The sequence below is a fragment of the Silurus meridionalis genome, chromosome 1, assembly GCF_014805685.1.
Source record: "Silurus meridionalis isolate SWU-2019-XX chromosome 1, ASM1480568v1, whole genome shotgun sequence".
Lineage (NCBI taxonomy): Eukaryota > Metazoa > Chordata > Actinopteri > Siluriformes > Siluridae > Silurus > Silurus meridionalis.
In genome coordinates, this window is record NC_060884.1 from 23,407,072 (window position 1) to 23,434,372 (window position 27,301).

At 40.7% G+C, this 27,301-nt stretch overlaps 1 protein-coding gene across 2 annotated transcripts in view; it reads left to right on the top strand.

Annotated features, from left to right (window-relative positions):
- Positions 1-27,301, top strand: part of crocc2 (ciliary rootlet coiled-coil, rootletin family member 2) — a 55,763-nt gene that overhangs the window by 16,547 nt on the left and 11,915 nt on the right. For both annotated transcript variants that reach the window (XM_046861011.1, XM_046861022.1), the window contains exons 5-25: positions 52-135; positions 265-371; positions 3,351-3,495; positions 4,149-4,255; positions 4,758-4,964; positions 6,139-6,235; positions 8,066-8,155; positions 8,340-8,489; positions 8,848-9,047; positions 10,398-10,580; positions 11,113-11,257; positions 13,444-13,590; positions 13,711-13,941; positions 14,887-15,080; positions 16,998-17,125; positions 17,453-17,622; positions 18,617-18,796; positions 18,949-19,083; positions 19,161-19,304; positions 20,974-21,212; positions 25,612-25,771. In XM_046861011.1, coding sequence (XP_046716967.1) covers positions 52-135; positions 265-371; positions 3,351-3,495; positions 4,149-4,255; positions 4,758-4,964; positions 6,139-6,235; positions 8,066-8,155; positions 8,340-8,489; positions 8,848-9,047; positions 10,398-10,580; positions 11,113-11,257; positions 13,444-13,590; positions 13,711-13,941; positions 14,887-15,080; positions 16,998-17,125; positions 17,453-17,622; positions 18,617-18,796; positions 18,949-19,083; positions 19,161-19,304; positions 20,974-21,212; positions 25,612-25,771 — 3,243 coding nt within the window. The remainder of the gene's footprint in view (positions 1-51; positions 136-264; positions 372-3,350; positions 3,496-4,148; positions 4,256-4,757; positions 4,965-6,138; positions 6,236-8,065; positions 8,156-8,339; positions 8,490-8,847; positions 9,048-10,397; positions 10,581-11,112; positions 11,258-13,443; positions 13,591-13,710; positions 13,942-14,886; positions 15,081-16,997; positions 17,126-17,452; positions 17,623-18,616; positions 18,797-18,948; positions 19,084-19,160; positions 19,305-20,973; positions 21,213-25,611; positions 25,772-27,301) is intronic.

A 27,301-nucleotide genomic window follows, 5' to 3' on the forward strand; every position in this document is an offset into this window, starting at 1 on the left:
AATCATGTATGCTATTTTGTTTATTATCACTGTGTGATTGTTACTCTGCAGGTGCTTCAGTATAAAAAGAGATCTGGAGACCTGGAGCAGCAGGTGCTGGAGAAAACATCCGAGTTGGAAAAGTTGCGTCTCTCGGTATGACACATTAAAGCTCCCACTTCAACTTTTTCATCCAACTGCACCTTTCACTTGTGTTGTGTAGTCCAATTTGTTCTGGTGTATTTTCTATGAACTTGTGAAGTATGTTTTTTTGTGTTTGGGTAGCTCCAGTCTCACTTGGACTCCTCAGCCCAGCAGTTACAGCGCTCAGAGCATGAGCATACCCTGGATACACAGAGCAAACTTACCCTGCTGGAGGAGGAGCGGCAGAGGTGAGCACTTCTACAAAACCTTAGCTGTAGAATATTAAAGGCAAGAAAGAAATAGGAATTGAAAGAGTGGCAGCAAGAGGGATAGAGAGAGAGAGAGAGAGAGAGAGAGAGAGAGAGAGAGCTGCGAAGAAAAAACAAGCTATTTAGGCATTGGAGCAGCTTCACAGTTGTACATTTAAAAAGTAAGAACAAGAACGCAATTTAAAATAATCTATTGTTTGCTTTTATTTAATCTTTAACAAACTAGGTGAAAAAGCTGGAGTGCTGCTTAAAAAAGAATTAAGGAGAGCTGAAGTGCTCTTATAGCTCTCAGAGTACATGCACAAGTATTAACGTTAGGAAAAAATATTCAATATCCAATTTGTCAAGCTCAGTTAGAGGGGCCCTGTTCTCCTCTCCTGCCAGTGCGCATTAACAGCACTTCCCAGAGCCGACCTTTATAGGGAGGTGATTTACTGTGGCGCTTACCTTTAATTGAAGCAGTTATGGCTTGCCTGCCTGCCAGGCGTTCGTTCCTTTTACTGCCCTGCTCACAGTGCCATTGTCAGAACCTGCAGCTCAGAGGCTGCACAAAACCAATCCTCATTTCACTCACCTCTTATTCACTGTAGCTTTGCCAGACTCTCTCTGCAAGATGGATACATTTTTACCAGTCAAATTATTTGGTTGTAGCAGGGTTAGTATTTACATTTAGTTCATATTTATTTCCTGGGTAAGTCCAATTGGAGCAACTTATAAATTTGACTGATTCAGGGCTCACCCAGAAGCTTACAAATGCTTGATCTCAGGCTTTAGCTAATTTTCAATAAATTACCTGGCTACTAAATTAGCTAAAATTACAGGCTGTGGTTGTTACAGTGAGGGCCACACACACAGACATAATGATAGATGTCTAGGTATTTATAAAATTTAACAAATTAGGCCACAAAGGCATTATAACATATATAAAAAGCAGCACAGTAAAATTATGTATCGGTAAGTTACAAACTGACAGTAGTATTCACTTACCAGCTAGAATTGTTTTAATCTTTAAAAAGATTCATAATTAGTACCTAACATCATTTAGTTTATTATAGCTACAGTATAAATGTAGCTAATGGCTTTTCCTCAAAATTTTCAATTTATACTAAAGCCTCTTGATATTCTAAAATTATTGTTTTTTTGCTCCACACTGAAGACTTTTGGGTTTGAAATCAAAAGATTAATATGAAATGTTAGATCAGTATGTTAGCTTTCAGTACCTGTTATATACATGTAGATATAATAAACTATTTAGAACATGGCACCTTTGGTGTCACCCAGTTAATTTTTTTTATTTTTGAAAAAGATACTCATAATAAATGAAATTAAATAATAGTGGTTGCAACAACTGCATGAAGTTGACAAACTAACCTACATCAATAAATTTCAGCATTTCCAGGCTTGTACTGCATCTTCTTTCAGTTGTTTTGAATGGTTTCTTTATGGTTTGAATGGTTGAATGGCGAAGAAGACCTCTGGTTTTTTGCTGTATTTTGGGTTATTGTCTTTCTGAATGGTTAGGTTTCTCACAATTAGATTGGATGTATTTCACAGACAGAAACTTTCTATGAAATTTTATCTTCTCCTACCATTACGAGTTACATCATCTATTATTAGTTAGCCTGTTCCAGAACCAACCTAAAAGGGCCAAACCATAACATTACCTCCATCTCCACTGGTGAGGTCATATGTTTTGGATCATGAGCAGATCCTTTCTTTTACCATGTTTTGGCCTTTCCATTACTTTAGTAGAGGTTAATCTTGATTCTACAACTGTCATTGCTCAATTCTGTATTTTGTTTTGAATTCCACTCTGACTTTCAGATTCTTGCTGCTGATGGTTTGCATCTTGTGCTGTGCCCTCTACTGTATATTTCTTCTCTTGTACTCTTCTACAAAAGTTGTATTGTGATACCGTCTTCCATGTACAGTGGAGGCTGGTGATGTCCTTCACAGATTCTTTTATCACCTGCTGTAGTTTTGCAGTGGTTTGCTTGGTTGACCTGTTTGGTAGGTTGTGTACCAGTGGTCTCTTTTTTCAGGACATTCCAAATTGTTTTACTGGCTATGCCTAATGCTTGTGCCATTCAATGCTATTAATTTTTTGAACAATAGAATCGAACAGGGCACACCTGAGCAACATTAAATACCTCTCAGTCACATGTTCCAATATTCTTTATAAGTGGATTCAAACAAAAGGCACCATGCATTAATTTCTTGGTTAACACATCTAGAAGTATAGACAGTCGATAGCTAAACCCCAAATATACTCTGTGTATTGCAGAAATGAACAAACCAACCATGTGAGTCCAATACTTTGAAGGGGAACAGTGTATTGAGCTAAAATACTACAAAAGTGCAGATTATCCACTTTGAAAGTATTGGAAAAGAGAGCTTGAACTTAATAAAAAAATGAATAATCATGCAAATCCTGTCAAGGACATAATGGAAGCAGCTGCAAATGAACCCCATGATTTTTTTGGATCCCAAGCCACATTCTTTGTCTCCTGAACTTACATATTGCTATGGTGGTAATCACAGAAACACTGATTAGTATCCATAATCAGCCACTTATGCACAGTCTGCAGTTTATCCACATTCCTACAATCCTTATTTCCTTTACAGTTCTCATTATTATCATATACTTGCTACTTTGCTGGCAGTAACCACTGCTTGGAACTGGGTGTTGACTAATGATATAAACACTGCTGTAAATGACGTGATAAACATCTCTGTTGGCAGTTATATCCAAGGTTAACATAGTCTTTATAAAACTGTCACATGCATTCCCCTTTGTAAGCATGGCTGGCTGCACTAATCGTTAGACAGGCCTTTACAAGCTTATAAATGTACGAGTCATCTAGAGGGTTGTGTGGAATTAATGGCTTAGATTTTTGCAGGTGGCAGTGCCAGGCTGGGATTGGTGTTCTAATTCTAAAACTTTTTTTTTTACCATAGGTGCTCCAGTTTGACCAAGGTGAACGCCCTGCTCCGTGAACAACTGGACCAAGCCAACGAAGTCAACCAGGCCCTTACAGAGAGTCTCCATAAGGCCCAAGAAGAGGCAGAGCAGAAAGAAATGCAATTGAATAGGGAACAGGAGGTGAGATGGAAATGGAGAAAGGAAGGAAAGATCTGCTTTGTATGCTTTTTAAGCAGTTCTACAGTTCAAGGAAAATCTTTCCTCAATCCAACCTAATGAAACTCAACTCTGGAACTTGTGGAATTCCTGCCTGGTCCCTGTTTTGTTAGTCTGGACACTGTTTTAAATCATTGTTGTGATTTTCTCAGCTGTTGTTTCCTGTGAAAACATTCCAGTCATTCGGAAAAAACAAAGAGAGCAAGAATTCATTGCAGTGAGCAAACATCTGGCAACATTAATTTTGTATTCAGCCACGTACAGTCAGGAAGAGCGCATTTTACTATACATGTGTGTGCTTTATTTGTGTGTTTGAATGTGCATAAGGGCATGAGAGAAGCAGAGAGTAGTTTGAAAGAAGTGTATATTCCTTACCATTTACTTGTTTATATCTTTGCACAAATATGTGCATATGCTTTCATTAAATTATTTATAACACAACACAGTGTATTGGAATGGGGCTGCTATGGAATAGCAACATTTAAACATGACATATTATTTGGGCCTTCAGAATTAAATCTGCTGACCATATGATGATTTCATATCAAACATATTCTCTCTTCCCCTCCATCAACCCCCCCCCATCCATCTATAATTCCTTGCATCTTTCTCGTTAGGTGACTGCCTCCCGGCTGAGCCGTGAACAGGCACGTTGTCGGGCTCTCTGGCGCCAGGCTGCATCTCTGAGGAGCACCTTCACGCAGCTCAGGGCTTTTGCTGACAGGTAAGTGTATGGCATGCTGCCAGAACTGCGCTGCTCCTACAGTTCAAGCCCCATTCTCTCCCCGACCCAGCCCAGGATCAAAGCTGAGTGGGTTACTGGGGTCACCCAGCTCACTGGCTCCTCATGGGAAAAGTGATGCTTGGCGTGCCCCATGGTTTAATGCTGGGCCATCCATCAGAGCCGGATGAGGACTTGGCCTGTGTTGTGTGTAAATGCTGTGATCATTGTTGAGTAATTTGCCGTAATAAGGATTACTCAACACATGGCCAAGAATGTTCAAGGCCTTTACTCAGACACGACAATGTTCAAAGAGCTCGGTCCCTGGTCACGAGATGGAGCCTAATAACTTCGACCATCTGGCTCCCTTCAGCTATAAACGTGATTTCCTGAGAGTGCACTGAACCCAAAAGCTGGACACACGCTATCTTTAGTCACATAAGAATTTGTGATTGCTCTGAGTCCCAATACTCTAATGTGTGACTTTTTGTGTTTGTGGTTACAGGAGTCTTTCTGACATGCGGGGGGAGAATGCATCACTTAGCCGGAGGCTACATGTAGTCTGTATGAATCTGGAGGCTGCTTTGAGTGATCAAAATGCCTCTACTGGTCTGGAGGTCTCAGCTCTAGAGAGGCAGCTGAGAGACAAACTGAGGGAAGCTATGCAGCTTCAGGCCTGCTTCAATGTAGAGAAAATGGAGCTCAACTCCAGGTCTGTATGACTTATTAACCTATCATGCTTATACATATTGCACCTACATGATTAATAGGTGACGTTTTTGGTAGATGCCCCTGGAACTATACATTATAGCTAAAGGTTTATATCACCTATTCACAATATATGTTACCTAAAAAGTGTTTAACAAATATGAACAAACAATACATTCTGCATTTGTGTTGACCCAAAATAATAAAATTGCAGATTTAACTATGGACCTAAGACATTGTGGTATGTTCAATTTTAAAATTGTATTTTTTGTGGAATTGTCAGGATTTACTCTTTAGCGAACATATAAAAACGCTAAAGAATCCATAGCGCCAGCGTTAGCCAGTAACCACTGATGCTAGCGCTATGGATTCTTTAGCATTTCTATGCATATGCAAAACAAATCTTATTTCCGGTACAGAGTGAGTAGCCACAGTGGCACTGCACTAACTCAAAGTTCTTGCATAAACAAAGCTTCTTTTTTTTTTTAAAGCTGTTGTTGAAGCTGATCCTTTTAGTCATAATATAAGTATTGTCTTGTTCAAAAAAGTGATATGATTTTGTTAAGATATTCTTATGTCATTCTGTGGACTTAATCCATAGGTTTTCTGAATCTTTGGGCCCTTTAATACATTAAGACCTTGTACCATTCTTATATTAAATTGCATTGTAATCCACTAAGCAATAATGGTTGTACAATGAAGAGAGCAGACTTTATACTCCATGCTCTATGACCTATGACCCTTTTGCTGATTGTAATTGCGAGTGGGGTGGGCTGTGGGGTGGGGTGGGGAACGAATGAGAATCAGATGAGAACCCTAAGGGGATGAATAAATGCTCCTTTACTTAATGTAATTGAGAAACCATCTGCACTATTGTGGGTTGTGTGAATTGAGCTAAGCATCTACCCAAGTTTGTAATCTGATGCGTTGCTTTTATCAGGCATTTGGTTAACTGTATGCATCCAAACCTACTACTACTGCTGAACTTGGTATTCTGGAAGAACTGGTAGTCTTTAGTACCTGGTTTGGTATGGTTGACAAATCTGAAGGATAATGCAAGGGTTTTGTAGTAGGTATTTTGGGTTTTTAATGATTTTAATGCTTAAAACAGTATTTGTCAGCCTCAGTTTGTACATGTACACTTGTACATTTTCCAACATTTATACATGTCTTTTTAGGATTCAGGCACTGGAGGACACTTTAAAGCATCTAAGAGCTCAAAACAGTGAGAAAGAGAACAGCCTGGCAGCATTGCAAAGCAGTCTGCATAGGATGGTGAGAGTCTACAGGAAGTATAGCATACTGTATAAGGGTTGTTATGTAAAGTGTTCATGCTCCTGGTAAACTCTACCGAGTCTTCTGTAATTGTTGTTTGTGAAAATATTCTTGGATTCTTCATAGTATTGTATGTGCTCAAAATCTCCAAGAATGTCATGTTTATTTACTGTACATCACCCAAAAAAAACTTTCTTTATTTTATTATTATTTTATTTATTTATTTATTTATTTATTTATTTATTTATTTATTTATTTATTTTCTTACCCATTCCCTAATTGGAGATTGAAAAATATTTTTATTTAAAATCTGTGAAAAACCTCCAAAATTGTGATTTAAAGCTTAAGAATGATGTCTTTTAGGACTGGAGTTAAGACCCCACTATTGTTGAGTCTGAAATCAGGGTTAGATTACAATATGCAATTGTATATTACAGCACCAGTCAAAAGTTTGGACACACCTTCTCCTACACAGGTTTTTCTTAATCTTTTATTATTTTCTACATTGTACATTTATTCTGAAGATGTCCAACTATGAAATAACACAAATGGAATTATGTGGTGATCAAAAAATATTAAACAACCCAGAATATGTTATATATTTTTGATTCTTTAAAGTAGCCACTTTTTGCTTTGATTACAGCTTTGCACACTCTTAGTATTTTTTTAATCAGCCTCATGAGCTTGTTACCTGAAATAGTTTTCAAACAATCCTGAGGTGTTTCAAGATGGTGTTGAGTGTTTGTTGGCTGCTTTTCCTTTACTCTCTGGTCCAACTTGTCCCAAACCATTTTAACGGGTGATTGCCGAGGCTAGGTCATCTGATGCATTACTCCATCACTCTCCTTCTTGGACAAATTGCTCTTACATAACCTAGAGGTATGTTTGGGGTCATTGTCCTGTTGGAAGTTTAGTCCCACTAAGTGCAAACCAGATGGGATGGCATGTCACTGCAAAATGCTGTGGTAGACATGCTTTTTAAGTGTGGCCTCAATTTTGACTAAATCACCAACAGTTTAACCAGCAAAGCAGCCCCCTACCACCACCTCGTCCTCCATGCTTCGCAGTTGGAACCTCGCATTCTGCAACCGGCCACTCACCCTCTGTACATCTAACAAAAACACGACAGTTAGAAACAAAAAATCTCAAATTTGGACTCTTCAGACCAAAGGACAGTTTTCCACTGAGTTAATGTCCATTCCTTGTGTTTCTTGACCCAACTCTCTTCTGCTCTTCTGCTCCAAAGTAATGCTCTCTTTTCTGCAATTTCACCATGAAGGACTGACCCATGCAGTCTCCTCTTGACAGTGGATGGTGAAATATGTCTGCCACTTGAATTTAATAATTTTCTGAGGCTGAGAATTCTAATAAACGTATCCTGTGCAGGTAGCATGGTGTTTCTTTCCTATACACAATATGTGTAATGAAAATGATAAAAATAAATAAAAACGACTGATGGAAAAGTTCTGTCCAAGCCTTTGACTGGTACTATACTGTATGTGCACACAAACACACACACACACACACACACACACACACACACACACACACACACACACACACGCACACAATGTTTTTAGCTCTGGTTTTAGACCTGACAATAATGGATCCCTATTGGAACCAATCCCTATTGGTGTTCCCTGTTCTCTAATTTTCTGTTGATCATAGGCATAATTAATCTTTATAATCCTTTAGATGTGTATGAAAAACAAGAAAAGACAATTCTGAACTAAATCTTTTATGTAGCTAATTCAATGCATTTTGATGTATCTAAACATATTTTAATTAATCATTATTAATTATATTAGTTTTATCATTTTTCCTGCCCAGGAATTGAGTCAGGCTGAGCTCACTGCTGAGAGGGACACCTTACGCAGTGAGGTTGGCAGCCTACAGCAGATTCTCTACAGCATCCACCAGGTTATATATATGCAATTTAAATAAATATTTCAGTATAGGTGATTGGGCGGCTATATTTTTTCAAACGTTAATGGGAAATGTGCATCAATTAAAAAAGAAAATCTAACATTTAAAAAAAATCATTTAATTATACATTTTTTTATTGTTGAGTGTTGAGTGTTTTGCTGTTTTGTTTAATTCCCAGACAGTAGGTGAGGACAGGGACAGTAGCAGCTCAGACAGTCCCGGAGAAGAAATTCTTTCTCTCTCCTCTGTCTATCTCTCCTCTCCTCAGCATGGTAACACTCTGAACGCTGTACGACGTGTATTATCCAAGCGGCAGACACAAACTCAGGTTACCAACATCTACCACTATACTTTCTAGCAAAGATTTCTCAGCTGATGATGTCCAAATGTACATGTGACCATCACACAAAGTTCATTAATATTACTTAAATTAAATTTGTTCACTGGCTCTACATGATTGAACTGAGTTGCAATAACACAATTTGTTTTCTGCACATGGCAACATGATTGGATCATGTTTTTCATAACCCTGGAATAAAATTTACAGGAAAAGTGTACATCAAAGGTTCTCTTCACATACTGGCAAACATTTTACGTGATTTTGAAACGTGCCAAAGTGCTTAGTGAATGAGTAGATGGTTTGTACAGTATGCAACATATTAATGACTGCATTTCCTCCACTACAGGATTTGCAGGATCGTCTAGAAGCTGCACTGAAGCAGGCTGCAATGCTGAGTGATCAGCTACAGGATAGAGAGTCTGAGAGGAGGCAGCTGGAGCAGAGAATTCAGCAGCTGGAACAAGAGAACCATCGTGCAGAGATGGCTGGTGAGGAGAGCAGCAGAGATGCCCAGAGATATCGCAACTCTCTGGGCATTATCTCCAGGTAGACCTTTTTTTTGCGTGTCTCCTGCCTTAACAGATCTTCTGAATGGAGTGGAAAAGCCTAGATGTCTTAGGAGGCTAAAATGTATTTCTAAAAGGACCCAAGATTGGCAGCTTGGCAATACTGGGGCTTGAACCCCCAACATTCTATCAATGACACAGAGCTTTAACCACTGAGCTACCGCTTCCTTGGTGCTACATCATACATTGTCAGAAACCATAAGCGAATTTTTTCAGAATACTTGACACTTAAGATGATTAATATGATTATGACAAACCAGAGGCTATGCAGTCCTATAATCCCCTACATTAGCATCAGTGCAACATTAAAAAGACCATCCAAATCCAAAAATGTTTCTGGTGATTACATTTTGGGGAACAGGAAGATTGTGTAAATTTCTTTATATGCCAAACTGTTTTTTTTTAGAAGTTACAGCTGGCTTTCAAAATGAATGTAGAAGAGCAAGCAATTTGTGTTTTGAGATAGATAGATAGATAGATAGATAGATAGATAGATAGATAGATAGATAGATAGATAGATAGATAGATAGATAGATAGATAGATAGATAGATAGATAGATAGATAGATAGATAGATAGATAGAACTTTATTGTCATTGCATTGTACAGGTACACAGCAACAAAATGCAGTTAGGCATCTACCAGAAGTGCAAAATGTAGCAATCATGCAAATAGTGCAGATAAATATGTAGCTTATGTACAGCATGTGATATATATGTAAGCATATGTACAGTGAATAAATATAAAAGCTATAACAGTGCATAGATGTGTGGACATTATTAAGAAGTACAGACAAATAGTTCTAAGGCTATAGCATTGAAGAGGAATGTGCAGAAGTGAAAGGTTATAAGATTATGGCATTTAAGAAACATGCAAGCTGAATAAATAGTATATATATATATATATATATATATATATATATATATATATATATATATATATATATATATATATATATACAGTAGGGATATAAGATACATATAGATAAAAATAGTGCAGATGTAATGATGAGTAAAAAAGTTTTTACTATATTACTATGTAATTACTATGCGTATTACTATGTAATATGTACATGTCTAGTACAGAGGTTATATACAGTGTTTTGTGTTTTGTTTTGTTTTTTAGTGATCTAGATTTAGGAGAGCTTTTACAGGGAAGACACTTTGTACCTTTTATGAGACTGTCCCTTTGACATTAGCGATAACTTAACACTTGATCCTGGAAACACACTGTAAAGTGGCATTTGGTAGCTTTGGGACAAGCATCCTTACACTTGATTTATAACTCTTAATTTTAAGTTCTCAATCCCCTCTATTTTACTCCCGTTCCAGTGAGAGGGATGACTTGGAGAAGCAGCTCTCTACCCTGCAGCACCAGCTGAACTGTGATCAAGCAGAGTTGGAGCGTTTAAGGAGCGCGTCTTTAGAAAACCAGAGGCAGAGAGAGCTCCTCCGGCAGCAGAGGGAGGACCTGGAGAGGCAGCTGGCTCGCGAGTGCTCCGAAGCCGAGAGGGGGTACGTTATTGCGCAAGTCCGGACCTCAACTTCCCCTGCAGCCTGTGTTTGTTTACAAGCAATATCACTAACACATGTCGTCCATGGAGGCGCTTTGCACCAAACCAGGACAGCATTGTTTGCATATGCCATTAAAGTCAAAGATATTTTATTGTTCTGGTCTTCTGATTATCAGTGTATTTTGTGTCTTTTAGGATTTCTTGTTTTTTAATGACAGCATGACAGACCTGCTAAGGACCTATGCTTTGTAGAAAAACAAGAGCTGAAATGTTTACAAATGAGATGCTGTATGACCTACAGGAAGGAATTGGCCTTGTTTATAGAAAACGTTTTGCTTGTGCGCGGAAGCAAACGCAAGTGTGTACGTGTGGATTTGTGTGAATGTTTGTCAGTGTTTGCCTACATTTTACATGTGGTTTGGCTCCGAGTCTCTAACATCTTGTGCTGAATTGTATTTCTATGCATGCAGTCGTGCGATGAGGGATGTGTGTGTGTGTGTGTGTGTGTGTGTGTGTGTGTGTGTTCACTGTAGTCAGCGGACTGTTGAACAGCTGGAGGCCAAGCACTCGGATGTGCGCAAAGAGCTGGTGACTGTAAAAGAAGCTCTGAGTCAGCTCACACTACAGAAAGAAGTACTGGAAGATGAGAAGAGGAGCCTTGTACAGGCTTTGTCGAAGGTACCACACACACTAAGTTCCAAGCACAAACCAATACTTATTTTTATATGCATCCCTAATAATATGCAAACTTCAAAGCACACATGCAGTGTACATCCACCCCAAAGCTTGCTTACATCCCCCACTAACACACTACTAATGGCTCACCTACTAACTAAATCAAGTCCATTATTCTCACTGCCATATGTTCTTCATTTATATCATAACTGTTCTCACCTGTATGAAACATACTCTCGCCAGGGTCATAAAACTGTGTTTATGCAGATTTAATGCATTATTTATCCACAAAGTAAATAGCTTTTTTTCTGTCTGAAGTCCAGCCTTTTTGCCGAATTACTGGAACTTGTGTTTACTCTGACCTTGAATTGGCTATACCGCTATACTTATTAGCAGCGTTTGATGTTTTCCCTGCAACAGTGCATTCTTGAGATCTTTCATCTCACAGTTAGAGAGCAGCCACTCATTTTCAGTGTTAGCCCATAAAACTCAGCAAAACTCAGCACAGGGTAATGTGGGGTTAAATGCCCCTGAAAACTTTTTTGTAAAACATTGTTAGTATTGAATGCACATGAGACCGATGTATATGAGGTTCTGGTAAGCAGAATACAGTCTAACCGATCGTAGAGAGATCAAATAAGCGCTTGCCTGGAAGAATAGTGGAGGTGTTAGGTAACATATGGAGCACACAGAAGAAAAAGAAATATAAATATTTACAAAACTACAACATCAATAGAGATTTTAAAACTGAGTTACTGCCCAGCAGTTCTATCAGAGCAGTGCTTTTATAGAATACTAATCAACAATCAACACCTTCTGGCCAGTCATTAATAAGAATCAAACTGGTATATGCTATAATGTACATCACAAACCATAAACTGGTGGCAATGAATAAGTGATCGACTGGCTGATGATTATAACCTGACAGGATGGTTTGTGACATTTATTCATCATTAGCTGTGTTACTCTGGTCAGGGTAGCAGTTGTTTGAAAGTCTTTCCTGATAACACTGAGTGTGAGGTGGGCCATCATAGAACTCAATGCACATGCATTCACACCTAGCTTCGATTTAGCAAAGCCAGTCCAACTACTGCAATGTTTTTGGGAGGTGGAAGGTAACTGGAGACCTCCAAGGACTAGCATGTGGACCAGAGATGGGAAGTAATGAAGTACAAATATTTCATTACTGTACTTAAGTAGATTTTTTCTGGTATCAGTACTTTACTTTACTATTTATTTTTACTTCCACTCATGCAAATATCTGTACTTTCTACTAATTACATTTTCAAAACAAACTTGTTACTTTAGTTTCAATCTATTTGGTGAAATGTAAATTTTTTTCTTCTCATTGCGCACCGTTTTCAGCTTATCAACCAATGTACTGTCATTGCGCGGCTTTTTCGATCTACCACTGGTGTATCATTTCCTGGCTCTCACACATGACAGAAGTACGCTAGTTTACGAAGCTTATAATAACAAAGCAGAAGGCAAGTGTAGCTAATATATATATATATATATATATATATATATATATATATATATATATATATATATATATATATATATAAAACGAACAATTATTTTTAATCACTAAACATTTGTTTTATTGATGCACCAATTCTCAAATCAGCATCGGAATCCAATTAACCCTCTGGAGTCAACAAATGCGCTAGCAAAATTTTTTTTGTCTTTTTTTTTATCGTACAGATTAAATCAATGCATCATTCATGTCTGTTAAGCGTCTACTTTTATTTCTATACACTTATAATAACAACAAAATGCTGTGTACTTTTGTCACCTCTGGTCATAGTAATCTAATACATTCCTGTAGTATTATATTATACACTTTATATTGGTATATGTGTCTGGTCATTTTCACTGTTTGCTATAGATGCAATGCAGCTACTGTTTGTGAACCATGTGCATAAACTAATAGTTTATGTTGACTTGTATACCAGGTATTTTGTACTGTAGATAAAAACACATGTACGTATAAATACAAATTGCACATAAGAATGAGAGATGCAAGCCTAATTTGTTTTATACTTGAACAGTGTTAATGTATTGTTATTCTATTCTATTCAGTTGTTTTCACTAACCAAAAAAATGTTCATGAATATAACAGCATCATAATTAGTCTACTCAGCAACCATATAACTGAATTTACAGAAGCTATTTTTTTTTAATAGGCAGAGGTCCAGAATGCTGAGCAGGAGTTGACACTTACCAAACTGCAAAGCGAGGCTGCAGCGCTTAGAGACTCCTTAGCCAAGATGGGTGCCCTGAGCGAAGGTTTAGCCAAAGACAAGGTGGAGCTGAACCGTGTGCTGCTACAGGTCTGAAACAGTCAGTTCATACGACTGACATTTACTCTGCCACACATCACCCTTAACATTCTCATATAAAACCAAATGTACACGTATATTAACCTTTGACCTCTGACATTTCCCCCTAAGGTGGAGGCTGAAAAGGCAGAGCTTAGCGAACGGAAAAGAGAGGTGGAGCTTGAGCGGACAGCAGCCAGGGAGGATCTGACACGCGTGCAGCAGGAGCTGCTGGATGTGATGGCCGAAAAGCGAGCTCTGGAGGCCACACACATTCACTTCCAAGAGGCCCGAGGAAGTCTGGACGCAGAGCTGAGCGTGCTGCAGAGGGAGAAGACTTTAACGCTGGAGCAGCTTGCCCAGGTCGGCCTTCTTTCGCCTGCACCTGGGTGTATGCAGTGATTCACAACTCTCAGCTGCACTCTGAAGTGTCCCGTTGTCATATTAAAAAAAGCCAAGGGGAGATATTGGATGCATCTGCCATGCAACTCAACACCTTGCACTCTGAGCATTCTCTATATGAATCTTGGCCCAAGTGTGTGTTTTATGAAGCTCTCAGGAATTGGAGCATTTGGCCTCTTAAGTGTGAAGGAAGAAGAGGAGGACAGCACAGATTGATATTACAGACTTGTTAGATTCACTGAGAGGAGACTAGTAAGAAGGGCAGTAAATTAGCAGCCTGAACTTGTGGCTCTTGACAGTAAGTTATGCACTAGATGGTGTGAAATTTAAAGCAGGTTTTTTTGATAAAAAAGCCCAGGTTGTGAAGGTACACAGGAGGACTTTTTTTTTTGACTGAAAAATTTTGATTTTGCAAAGATTTTAGCCACATTTCCAATGTTCCAACTGTTAAAATTGTCATCAGCCATTTCACTTAGACGATGTACGTGTCAGGTGAGTGACTTAGCATATCATATGAACGTTCCCCTTGCTTGATATCAAATGGTTCACTACACACTCAGTGGGGAAAAGTTTCATGTTTCGGGGAAATATTTGGACAACCTGCTGTTTGGCTGCACTCTGTAAACAGTTTGGCCAAGTTCCTGTGCTCATTCACAGCTCGAGTCCAGCAGCCCCGCACTGATTGACACATTGACAATGGCCACGGCTTCAAGTGGCGAATCCATTAACAATGACATCATGGTGAATATTTTACCTGCTAGTGAACGACATGTAGTCTCACTTGAGAATACTCTGACCAGCGTAGGAATGAACTTTAAATGCTGAATCATATTCAAATTAATGGTGGAAACATTTTTATGTTTCTATAACTAAGTAAATAAGTACATTTGTGGTGTGTGTGTGTAGGCCAGTAAGCAGAAGCAGGCAGCATTGGAGCAGTTGAGTGTGTGTCGAAAAGAAGCTGATCTCCAGACTGCCTCGCTGCAGAGGACGGGCAGAGAGAGAGAGGAGCTGGCAAAAAACAAAGCCATGCTGACTGTCCAGCTCACCACAGAACAGCGAAAAGCCAAGGCGCTCACCCAAGAGCTGGCTGCTCTTCGGTGAGTGAGTGCATGACTGTGCTTGCTTGTGCACACGTGGGTATGTGGGTGTGCGTATGAGTTTTAGTTTGTGTGGGTTTTCGTAAGTGAATGTGGACTAAGTTTTGGTATTTATGTTGGATTCTGAGACTGGCAGCTGATGTTAAGCACCTATGTGTTTTAGTGAGGTTTCGGGCAGTAATCAATAGGGTTTTTTCACTCATTAAACTCTTCCTAATGACCGTGAGCCTTTTCAATCAAACTCTAAGGTTAGGTCACACATGCTTTCTACTGTTTGAATGATCACCCTACTGCCCATCGCATTCTCAGCGACGTTCCAGATTGTAACAGCCGAGCTGTGATGAATTTGCCTTATAAAAAAAGGTTAATAAAAATATATTTTTTAGGAATTAAATGAGAATCAGAGAATAAGAATTGTTCAACTGAACTGTTGGTATAACTTTTAATATATGATACACTGACCAGGCATAACAATAGGACATTATAACATTATTATGTTAGTAAAGTGAATAACACTGATTATCTCTTCATCATAGTGCCTGTTAGTGGGTGGGATATATTAGGCAGCAAATTAACATTTTGTTCTCAAAGTTGATGTGTTAGAAGCAGTAAAAATAGGCAAACGGAAAGATTTTAGCAAGTTTATCGAGGGTCAAATTGTGTTGACTAGATGACTGGGTCAGAGCATCTCCAAATCTCCAAATCTCTGTGGGGTTTCCTGATTTGCAGTGGTCAGTATCTATCAAAAGTGGTCCAAGGAAGGAACAGTGGTGAACCGGGGACAGGGTCATGGGCATCCAAAGATCATTGATGCACGAGTGGAGCGAAGACAGACGAGCCTCTGTAGCTTTAATTGCTAAAGAATATAATGCTGTTAATGTTTAATGGGTGAGGACTTTTTGGGCAGCAAAAGAGGGACCAACACAATATTAGGTAGGTGGTCATAATGTTATGCCTTATTTGTTTATTCATCAAGTCAAATCAAGTAGGCTATATTGTCATTCCAACCATGTACATGAAAATGAAACAGGACTAAGGTGCTACATCAGACAACATAAATTAACAAATGGAACATGGAACTACACAAAACTTTAAAATAACAGCAAAAAGTGCACAAGTGCAACATTAAGCAAAAAAAAAAACTGAAGACAGCATAACACAAGGAGACAGTAGACACAACAACATTAGCCCACCAGTACAGTACAGAAGGTTCTAAAAATAAAATAAATACTTTAAATATTTAGTTTAAATAAATGTGCATGGCTCCCACAGAAGCCATTTTTGGCAACTCTTAATCTGACGAACATTTATGGAGGTCTATTCCATCTACAGTAGCATCAGCTGGTTTTCCCGAATGACTGTGCATAGTAACACAGGTATTTTCAGGACACATTATGGTAAATATATGATATAACCTGCCATGTAAATGACAGCTAATATAAATATTTCATCACAATACTTTGACAATTGTAATAATAGAGTTATAAATATTTCATCTGGCCCTTAAATAAAATGGGTTTTTGTTAAAAAAGGAAATAAACAGAGTTTTGTAAATCATGTATGGTCCTAGATCAAAACAGTTTTTTTCTAATGTTTGACATACAATTTTATTTTACTCCGTTACCTCACTATTGTCTTACTCTGAAAAATCATAACTGATGTTCCAGTCCCTAAAGTGTCAGAACACATTTTCTATCAGCATAATGCATTTGTCACTTGGCACATTTGTTCTGTCTTTACGGCAACTGACACCTGTTGTGGAGCGTTTATAAATGTATTGTCAGTTGGCATGAAAGACATGGAAGGTGCAGACTCATATACAGTAACACTATAAACAGGATCTTGAACATTACTGTTTTTTTCTCAATTTAAAGCACTACTCAGTTCCCTCACTCTCTGTCTCTCTCTCGCTCTCAGAGCCGAGAGGGAGTCTCTGGAGTCAGCTCTGTTTGATGGACAGGAGCTGATCCTGTCTCTGGAGGCTGATCAGACTCGGTTAGAGGGAGAGAAAGGCAATCTCCAGCAGGCTAACGATTCTCTGACATGTAAGTATCTCCCTGGGAGCCTCTGGCCCCCAAAAAACAACCCATGCCGGGCCTATATTTCAGATATTCCAGAGATATATTTCATTTGCCGGATCTCTGAAACAGCTGGCCTGAAGGGTCATCTACTCTCTTCTCTGGAGTTCAGCACAGTCCCCTAACAGAGAGCATTCACATTATGCACTATTTACATGTCAGCACTGTCACTGTGTATTGCATAAAAATAATTCAATCGAGAATTATGATTTCATATGTTCCCTCTGAACTGGAAGTGAGCAACATAGATTTTTGTAGATTTCCATTGAGCAACGTTTCATAACTTGTGCACAGGTGAGGTGTCTCGTCTCCAAGGTGAACTGGAGCAGCAGGTGTCTCAGGCTCTTCAGGAGAGACAGGCTCTGGAGCTAAAGCTTGCTCAGGCTGAGAGAAATGCCCAGCGAAGTCTTGCTGCTGCTCAACACTCTCACCAGGAACAACTTGAAGCTGAGCGCAAGGACAAGGTTCCACTTATTTGTACCGTACATTCAAATATAAGACCACAAAACAGATCCTAATGCTACTGGATAATGCTAATTACTTTAGCTTCCATAATTCATTATTATTTAACATCTCAAAAAAACACTAAATTACTACCTTTATTTCTGTGCCTGGTCACATTAAAACTTAAAACATCTATTCTTAATAGTTATATTAAGTGTTTGCTTTGTATAGTGAGAAAACCATGATCTTTCCAGTCAGATAGTTTGCTGAACAAAATGTAAAATATAAAAAAAAATTGTGTGCTTTTAAGCAGGTCTTCAAAAATTATAGTCAGACATGTAAAAGAATAAACAGTGCAGAGTTGTAGCAAGATCATTAAAAAAATATCACATGCACTAACCTATCCATAAGTTGTGTGCAGAGTTTGCTAGCTACCTCACTGTGACATCACCTCTTCTTTTTTTTGAGAATGTCAAGACAAAGAAAAATTGTGGATTTTCATAATTCTGCTTTCAGGCCCCACATTCTAAAACATGTTTGTGTGTATTCACATGAAAATGCAGTATTTTCTTTTTAACATCAGAGTTTATATTTGCTCATTAATTTACAATCATTTGATTCATGCTACCAGCAATGGACAATGAAAACACTTTTCCAGACCATGAAAAATCGAAAGCTGGCATATGACCAGGTTTAACACCTGGTAATGAAAAATGCTGGCTGCACATTTTATTTGATAATTTTTTTACTATTTATGTAAATCTTGTGACAATCAGTGTAACAATGATACAAAATCATTGCATCTACCAAACCAATTGCATCTGCACTACACAATACAATTCAACATGAATAACAAATTAAACACTACTTTTAATCTGGAAGCTTTTTAGATGTGATTAGGCACAGATGCTTAAGACCTCAAAACCACGAAGCATTGGAGCTTCATAACCATGATGGAGAATTTAATTGAAAGTTTGAGATGCAGCTTTACCTGATACGTCTTCCCTGCATCAGGAATGTATACGCCTGACCCTGACTGAACAGAAGGAGCAGGCTGAAGATCAGCTGCGTACGGAGTGTGAGGATCTACGGCTGCGCAGTCGCAGGGAACTGCAGCAGCTGCAGGAGCAGCTGGCCAAACTGCAGCAACACTGCACAGACAGCCTGTTACAGGCCGAGTGCCACAAACAACAGGTGTGTGTGTCTGTGTGTGTATTTGTATCTGTCCACGGATACTTAATAATGATTTATTTAGCTTCAATAAGGATATATTTGGAATTGACTTACTTATAATTACTGTTATTTAAATTTAAGACAGTCAGGTTGCTGCTTTTGTATTTTCTCAGGCGCTGTCTGAGAAAGAGGCAGAAAAAGCAGCTCTGGCCGAGCGTAATCTCATGCTACAGCAGGAACTGGAAGCTGGTGCGCTTGAGATGGAGCGCATGCACAGAGACTTCCTAAGCAAACAGGAACAGGATAAGGTAAATGTAGAGCAAATATAGGGCATCGGTTTTATTTTGGCAGGAGGTTAACATGCCAAGTTCTCTTTTCCCTGTAGGACACAATGGCAGGTCTGCAGAGTGAGCTGCAGCAGCTTCGTTCATGTTTTGAGGAGTCTCTCAGCTCTCGGGAGATCTCAGAAAAGAGACACAATGAACAGATCAGAGAATTGTCTCTACACAGGCATGAGGCTCAGCAGGAGGTGAGACCAACGGTTATGAATCAATCAGCAGATCACTTCATTAGTTCAATTGTATTGTTCTTAGCATGGAAGAAAAAGGCTGCGTTGGCCAGGAAAGCGAATATTTTGCATCTTGGGAGGTGGATTTATTTGCATTGGAAGGGGGGAACTGGCCAGGGAGGCAGCACAAGGCCTATTTGAGCCCAGTTTATACCAATTAGAACCAGTACTGTGGAGAAGCATTTACCACTTCATGCTTTTGATTTTGGCTTTGCTTAAGCTGCTGTTTGATGTGCCTAGACTGCCACTCGTTGGTTTGATAAAACACCAATAATGTTTATGTGAGTCAGAATGGCATTATGTCTTATTAGTCTAAAGTTAAAACCTTTCTCACCACAATAGTACAGGAGATTTCAGGGCACTGGCTGTGGCAAGATTGCTAATGCTGGTCACAACCAGACCTTATATCTATATTTTTTCTGTTTAAATCTTCCTTCAAGTGTTTGTATGTGTGTGATCTTTCTCCTGGCCCCGGTGGCCCCGTGCCTTTCCCTCCATGTATTTGATTATTTTTACTGATCCTCCTCTGACTTGCCTGGTCAGATGTTGACTAACTGCCAGCAGTGAGACAGTGCGTGGTGGTCGGGAAAGAGAGAGAAAGAAGATGTAGCCTGAGTTAGCGATGGATTTAGCCATCTTTATAAATTCCTGTGTGTCAGAAAGTTTATTTTCTCCTCACAAAGTACTAGCCATATTCACCCTGACCCCTTTAAGCTATTCCCTCCCCTTCAATTTCTCTCTTAAACACACACACACATGCAGACACACATACACACTTTACACCATTCACCTCCCAAATCAATGAACTAAACACAGGCGCCCTGGGCCAGAATGGTACAGCATTGTTTTTCTCACATTAGGATTTATGAGATGAAACCTTCTTGTGTGGCCCCGTTAACACAAATCCTCCCTAATATTCACACACACACACACACACACACACACACACACACACACACACACACACACACACACACACAAAGGGCTGATGTTTCCCATCACATTGCTGAAATCAGCAGTGTTTGGAATGGTTATCTTTTCCTTTCACTATTTCTCTGTCTCTTTCCCTCTCCTTCTCCTTTTCCTCTCATTTAATTTGGACAGCTTTGGTTGTTATGACACAGAAATCTGCCCCCCCAAAAAATATTTGCAGATGCCAAACCATTACCTGAGTTAGTCGAACAAGTGTTTAACAGAGCCCTGTCTACAGTATACCTCTGATTTATTTCTCATACTGTACATTTGAAAACTAGTTTCAATGCTATATTGCTTTGTAAGTAGTAGTGGCCCTGTGTGAAGGAGAGCGATGCTCACATGCATTGAGCACTGAATGGGACAGACTGTGGAATTTTACTAATAGACAGTCTTTCCATTTCATTCAAACCGTGGAAAGTGGAACAGTGCCGTCGTCACCGCGGTTTATGCCACGTATGGAATACAGCTGTCAAAAATTTGCATCTTTACTATGAGTTGTAATGTAATCTGACATCAATAATCCACATACGTGCACCAGTTAATAGTTGATGAAAACATAATTGTATTAATTCCTGTGAGGATGAGCAGCTTAATCACACTACACTATTACTTATTTTCTTCTCTTCTCTCTTTTCTCATTTTCTTTTCTCCTCAGGTGGAGCGTTTGCGGAGGGAGTTGGCAGAGGTGGAGGAAAGCCGAGATGCCGGTAGGAGGGAACTGATTGGGACTCATCGGCAGCTCAGAGAGTGCGTTCAGGAGAGAGACGCCCAGCGTAGGGAGAGTCTGGAGCTGAAGAGAGCCCTGGGAGATGAAAGCAGAGAGCGGGAAACCATCCACACCTCCAACCAGGAACTCCGGACTGCTGTCAAAAGAGCTGAGAGTGACAATAACAGGTTTAAATACCAACCACACAATACCACCACACAAACAAGTTTGCATTCATATAAATCATTATTGTCCCCATCCTACTAAGCTGGAATTTGTACTGAGATCACCAAGGTTTTGTCTATTTAAAAAACCTGAGAAAAAAAGCTTTAATTCGAGCACCTCTATTTTTTTGGCATCTCATCTATTTACACATATAAAGATGTACTTACATGAGGGGACACAGTGCATAACATGACCGCAAAATGCATGCGTAGTATGTCTGATATTATTGTTTATTTTGCTAAAGCTGTGTTTTTTAACATTGCTTGAGGCTGCATACCCTCAGAGTCAGTCACATATTGTGACTGTAATTATTAAACCACTGAATCTGCATGAGACTTTTTAAAGAATTAAATAATAAGGATTATGTGTTGATTAATTATTCAATGTTTTCTTCAAATAAATTAGGTACACTTGTGAATATCATTAATGCACCCAATGTGCCAGTTGGTTTATCCAAAATGGAATGACTGCAATGTGCAGAATTGATCTTATGAAATAACATCTCTAGGTTACGTATGTAATTCTAGTTCCCTGAGGGAACGAGACGCTGCGTTGAAACGCTTTGGGAACGTGCCCAAGTGTTCATGCTCCGAAATAACGTGTGTAATTAGTCAAAAATTGGACGCTGACCGACACCGGTCACATCATGACCAGGAGTATAAAGCACATATGAGTGAAGGCAGCGGCAGCTTCTGTAAGGGAGAAGAAAGCACTGCAGGGACGCCAGAGGTGTGGTATAGAGACACAGCGTCTCGTTACCTTAGGGAACCTAGAGACATTTCTTTTCAGGAACTCGAGCTGCATCGAAACGCTTTGGGAACAAGTGTCCAATAATGCCAGACTGCCCAGTCCCTGCCCAGTGTGTCAACACAGCTAGAGGAGGACCGAGGGGCCAGGAGTGGCACTGTGGTCTAGGTTATAAAACCGCACAGATGTCAGCGGGGTGTACCGCAGCGTCACATATGTCTTGGAGGGGAACTCCAGAGGACCGAAGTTTTGAGGCAGCCACACTCCGGGTGGAGTGAGCTCTGACCCGAAGGGAGCCGGGAGACCAGAGGACTCATAAGATGACGTGATAGCATCAACAATCCACCTGCTCAGAGTCTGCTTATTAGCAGAGGGGCCTCTCTTGGGATGGCCGTAGCAGCTGATCGGTCCTTCTCCAAGGACCCGTCCTGTGGACGTAGGTGTCCAGTGCATGCAATGGACAGGGCCGGTACAGTTTCTCTTGGTCTGGGGCCTGGAACGGAGGAGGATAAAAAGCCTGTAATCTTATGGGTTGTAGGACGGCCGAGGGCACCTTGGAGATGTATCCCGTACGGGGGTACAGGAAGGCACCAACCATACCTGGGGTAAAATACAGAAAGGAGGTTTTGAAAGGTGCCTCCAAGATGCCTCAGCTAGAGGCTCGAAGGGGGGCTCAGAAAGAGTCCCCAAAACAATGGCCAGGTCCCACCCAGGCACTCTAGGTTGTACCGGGGGCCTCAGCCTTGGCCCCTCAGGGGCCACAGCCACAGCCTCCACAGCTCTGGGCGGGGGTGAAATATGGCACCCCCTGGCTGGGAAAGAAGATCCCTCCTCAGAGTACTCTCCCTCGGAGGGTGCTCGAGGAGAGCTACCAGGTTTGCGAACCATGGTTTGCGCAGAAACCTTGGAACTACCAGGAGGAGACTGACTCCATCTCGGCAAACCCTCTCTAGAACCAGTGGGGCTGGAGGAGTAAGGGAGAACCAGAGGGGACAGTGCAACGTCTCAAGAGACGCAAACAGATCCACCTGGGCTCTTCCGAATTTCTCCCAAACCTGCTCCACCACATCGGGGTGGAGCCGCCATTCCCCAGGTCCCAACCCCTGCCTCGACAGGGTGTCTGCTGCCTCATTCAACCTGCCCAGGATGTAAACCGCCCTCAATGAGAGGAGTTTCCCCTGGGCCCAAAGGAGGATCTGGTGCACCAGCCTGCACAGGGGGCACCAACGCAGACCTCCTTGATGGGTAATGTAGGAGACCACCGCAGTATTGTCCGTACGGACCAACATGTGGTGACCTCTAAGGTCCGAAAGGAAATGCTAGAAGCATGGACAGCATCTCTAGGCAATTGATGTGCCAGCGTAGATGGGGCCCCTCCCACAGACCTCTGGCAGAGCGACCACTCATGATCACTCCCCACCCCGTGAGGGACGCATCTGTCAGCATTAAGCGACGACCTAAACGAGCACACTCTTCCCGGCGATCAGTTGAAACCCCAACGCCTTCATGTGGGGGCGAGAAGACATCTCCCCTTAGACCTCAGGGGAACCATTTCGTGAAGGTACGGGGTGAAAGGGCAAGGCCGAACAGAAGAACCCGGTATTGGTAAGCTTCGGCCCCGAAAGCAACCTCAGAAACTTCCTGTGAGAAGGTAGGATGGATACATTAAAGTACGCATCCTTTAGATCTACCATGACAAACCAGTCCTCGGATCTGATTTGAAGCACAACCTGCTTGAGGGTCAGCATCTCCAACCTGAGTCTCATGAGAGAGTGGTTCAGCTGACGTAGATCTAAAATAGGACGCAACCCTCCGTCCTTCTTCGGAAACTATGAAGTACCGGCTGTAGAACCCAGACTCTTATTCTGATGGAGGGACCACCTCAATGGCCCTCTTCCTCAGGAGAGTGTTTACTTCTTGTTCCATGACCAGAGCCTGCTGGCTTCCCACCAGTGTTGGAAGAACCCAGTAAAAACGGGTTGGAGGAGACCCGAATTGAATCTTGTAGCCTCGCTCTACAGTATGCAGGACCCACCGAGACACATCTGGATGAGCTTTCCAGCGCCTTAGGGGTATCAGTCTCTCGAGACTGACCTCAGGTATGCCCAGAGCCAAAGGAGCAACCTGAGATGGCTCTAGGGGAGGCGAAGTCTCCGGGACCACAACGACGTCGGGTGCAGACCAAGGAAAGAGCTTGCTGTAGCTGGTCTTGCCCTGAAGTAGGGTTAACGGACCAGTACCCTGAGGGGGCCGGGACAGGGCGGGCACCGGATAGAGCGGTGCAGCATGCCCCTTCACAGCCAGAGCCCTAAAATGTTCTGTGTCAGGATCTTTTCATCTGTCACCTCACGAGGCTTCGACGCCGAGCGCTGCGCAGGATCCCTCACAGGGCGTTTCTGCACCTTCCGTCACTTAAATGCATCAATTAAAGAGGAATTTGTTGTATGTGGTGGCAGGGTGAGTGGATCTTCAAAATACACTGGATGGATGGATAAATAGTATTAAAACTCATGCACAAAACACATATAACTGCAAAGTTCTTTCACAAATGTTTAAGACTCTTGAGTAGGCTAGGCCATGTCTCGACTTACGACATTTTCAAGTTACATTGCAGGACTACCTGTATACTATATAACTAAATATATGTACTATATATACACTATTAAAAATCTGTTATGGTAAGCTGAAATCTGTTTCTTAGCTACTATTTTAAAATTATATTTTTTTAAATAAAGTAGATATCCTAAGTGACACATTAAATATAAGTTAAGATGAATGTTTGGCCTGAATCTGTGCTGCTACAACATACAATCATTTGTAGGCCGGGTCACATTATAAAAAGACAATATGCTTTAATAGACAAGATTGTAAAAGAACAGGACTGCATTCTGAGAGCTGTTTTCATTGAAAACACACTAGAATATCTCCTTAAAACAGTGTTTTTGGTTTGCTGTGCTAATAGAGGATTACTAACGTCCAAATTCTCTGTCCACAGCATTTACACTTGGATATTCAGAAGGTTATCGTTTTTCAGACCAGTGGGAAGCTAATTATTTTTAAACATCCTCCTTAATCATTAACCAGCATCAAGCGTTTGCAAATGATATGTTTTGTGTGCAACCTCAAAGTCTTGACCTCATCCTGACCTATATGAACAATAATAGTGCAGTAGCCCCGAGTTGACATTGATAGAGGCATTAAATCTGACTGTGAAACTTTGCTTCTTATTTCTATTGCTGCTCTGGTTTTATAATTGATGCTTTGGCCATCAAGAGGTCCTTAGTTCAAAACTTTATGTTGGAATTACATGCATTGAAATGACATAATTCTAATGTAGAGGCCTGCAGCAGTGACTGAAGTAGAACAGTTTATGACAACCATGCAGCTTAACTGTGACTTCTGCCAACATTTACATTTATATTACTTTGATGTCAGGTTGGCCAGGTTAGATGACTAAGCAAGAGATGATACAAATATTCTGTAGACTAATAAGGAGATATGTTAATGAGAACAAAGACTCAAACACCAACAAACAAGCTGGTCTAAAATTGTTCATATTTGTCTGACTGTCACATATCATGGTTGTGATGATTATGTTGTCACTTTGTTCCTCAGTCTGAAGAGATCTCTGGAGGAGAAGGAGCAGAGACTGGCCATCCTAGAGGAGTGTAAGTCCTCTCTTCAGCAGGAGGCACTGAAACTGAGGTCCAGTCTGCGTGATCTGGAAAAATCACACCTTCAGGCCCGTCGAGAACTCCAAGAACTGCGCCGAAAGGTCATTGCACCTGCTTACACTTGTCTGAAGTTTGTGCATAGCTGACCTTCACATCAAACTATATATATATATATATATATATATATATATATATATATATATATATATATATATATATATATATATATATATATATATATATATATATATATATATATATATATATATATATATATATGGACCTTCCTAAACCCCTTGAAAGCCAGGAGGTTGAAAGTACTTAGTTGTATAGGATGTCTTTGTATGCTGTGGCATAATGTTTCAGCATGATGATACTCATATAAACAAAGAAAGGTTATTGCTATGGTACAAATTGCTATGGTTATTGTTGGGGAATTTGAGTGGTCTCAAACTCAGTGAACACCTTGGAGATAACTTGAAATTCACCCTATAGTTCTTTACCTCCTCCCCTGACATAGTACCTTACTTCTTCTTCTTCTTCTTCTTCTTCTTCTTCTTCTTCTTCTTTCGGCTGCTCCCATTAGGGGTCGCCACAGCGGATCATCCGTCTCCATACCACCCTGTCCTCTACATCTGCCTCTTTCACACCAACTACCTGCATGTCTTCCCTCACCACATCCATGAACCTCCTCCTTGGTCTTCCTCTTTTCCTCCTACCTGGTGGCTCCATCCTCAGCATTCTTCTACCAATATAATTCATGTCCCTCCTCTGCACATGTCCAAACCATCTCAATCTCGCCTCCCTCACCTTGTCACCAAAACATCCTACATGCTGTCCCTTTAATAAACTCATTTCTAATCTTGTCCATCCTCGTCACTCCCAACGAAAACCTTAACATCTTCAGCTCTGCCACCTCCAGCTCCGCCTCCTGTCTTTTACTCAATGACACTGTCTCTAATCCATACAACATCGCAGGTCTCACCACAGTCCTATAAACTTTCCTTTCATTCTTGCAGATACCCTACTATCACAAATCACTCCTGTCACTCTTCTCCACCCACTCCACCCTGCCTGCACTCTTTTCTTTACTTCTCTAACACACTCTCCATTACTTTGCACTGTTGACCCCAGGTACCTGAACTCCTCCACCTTTTCCAGCTCTTCTCCCTGCAACCGCATCACTCCACTGCCCTCCCTCTCATTCACACATGTACTCGATCTTACTCCTACTGACTCTCATTCCCCTTCTCTCCAGCGCATATCTCCACCTCTCCAGGCTCTTCTCAACCTGCTCACTACTCTCACCACAAATCACAATATCATCCGCAAACATCATAGTCCAGGGAGACTCCTGCCTGACCTCGTCCGTCAACCTGTCCATCACCACTGCAAACAGGAAAGGGCTCAGGGCCGATCCTTGATGCAGTCCAACCTTCACCCTGAACCAGTCTGTCGTACCTACTGCACACTTCACTGCCGTCACACTGTCCTCATACATGTCCTGCACCACCCTCACATACTTCTCTGACACACCTGACTTCCTCATACAATACCACAACTCCTCTCTTGGCACTCTGTCGTACACTTTCTCTAAATCCACAAATACACAATGCAATTCCTTCTGTCCT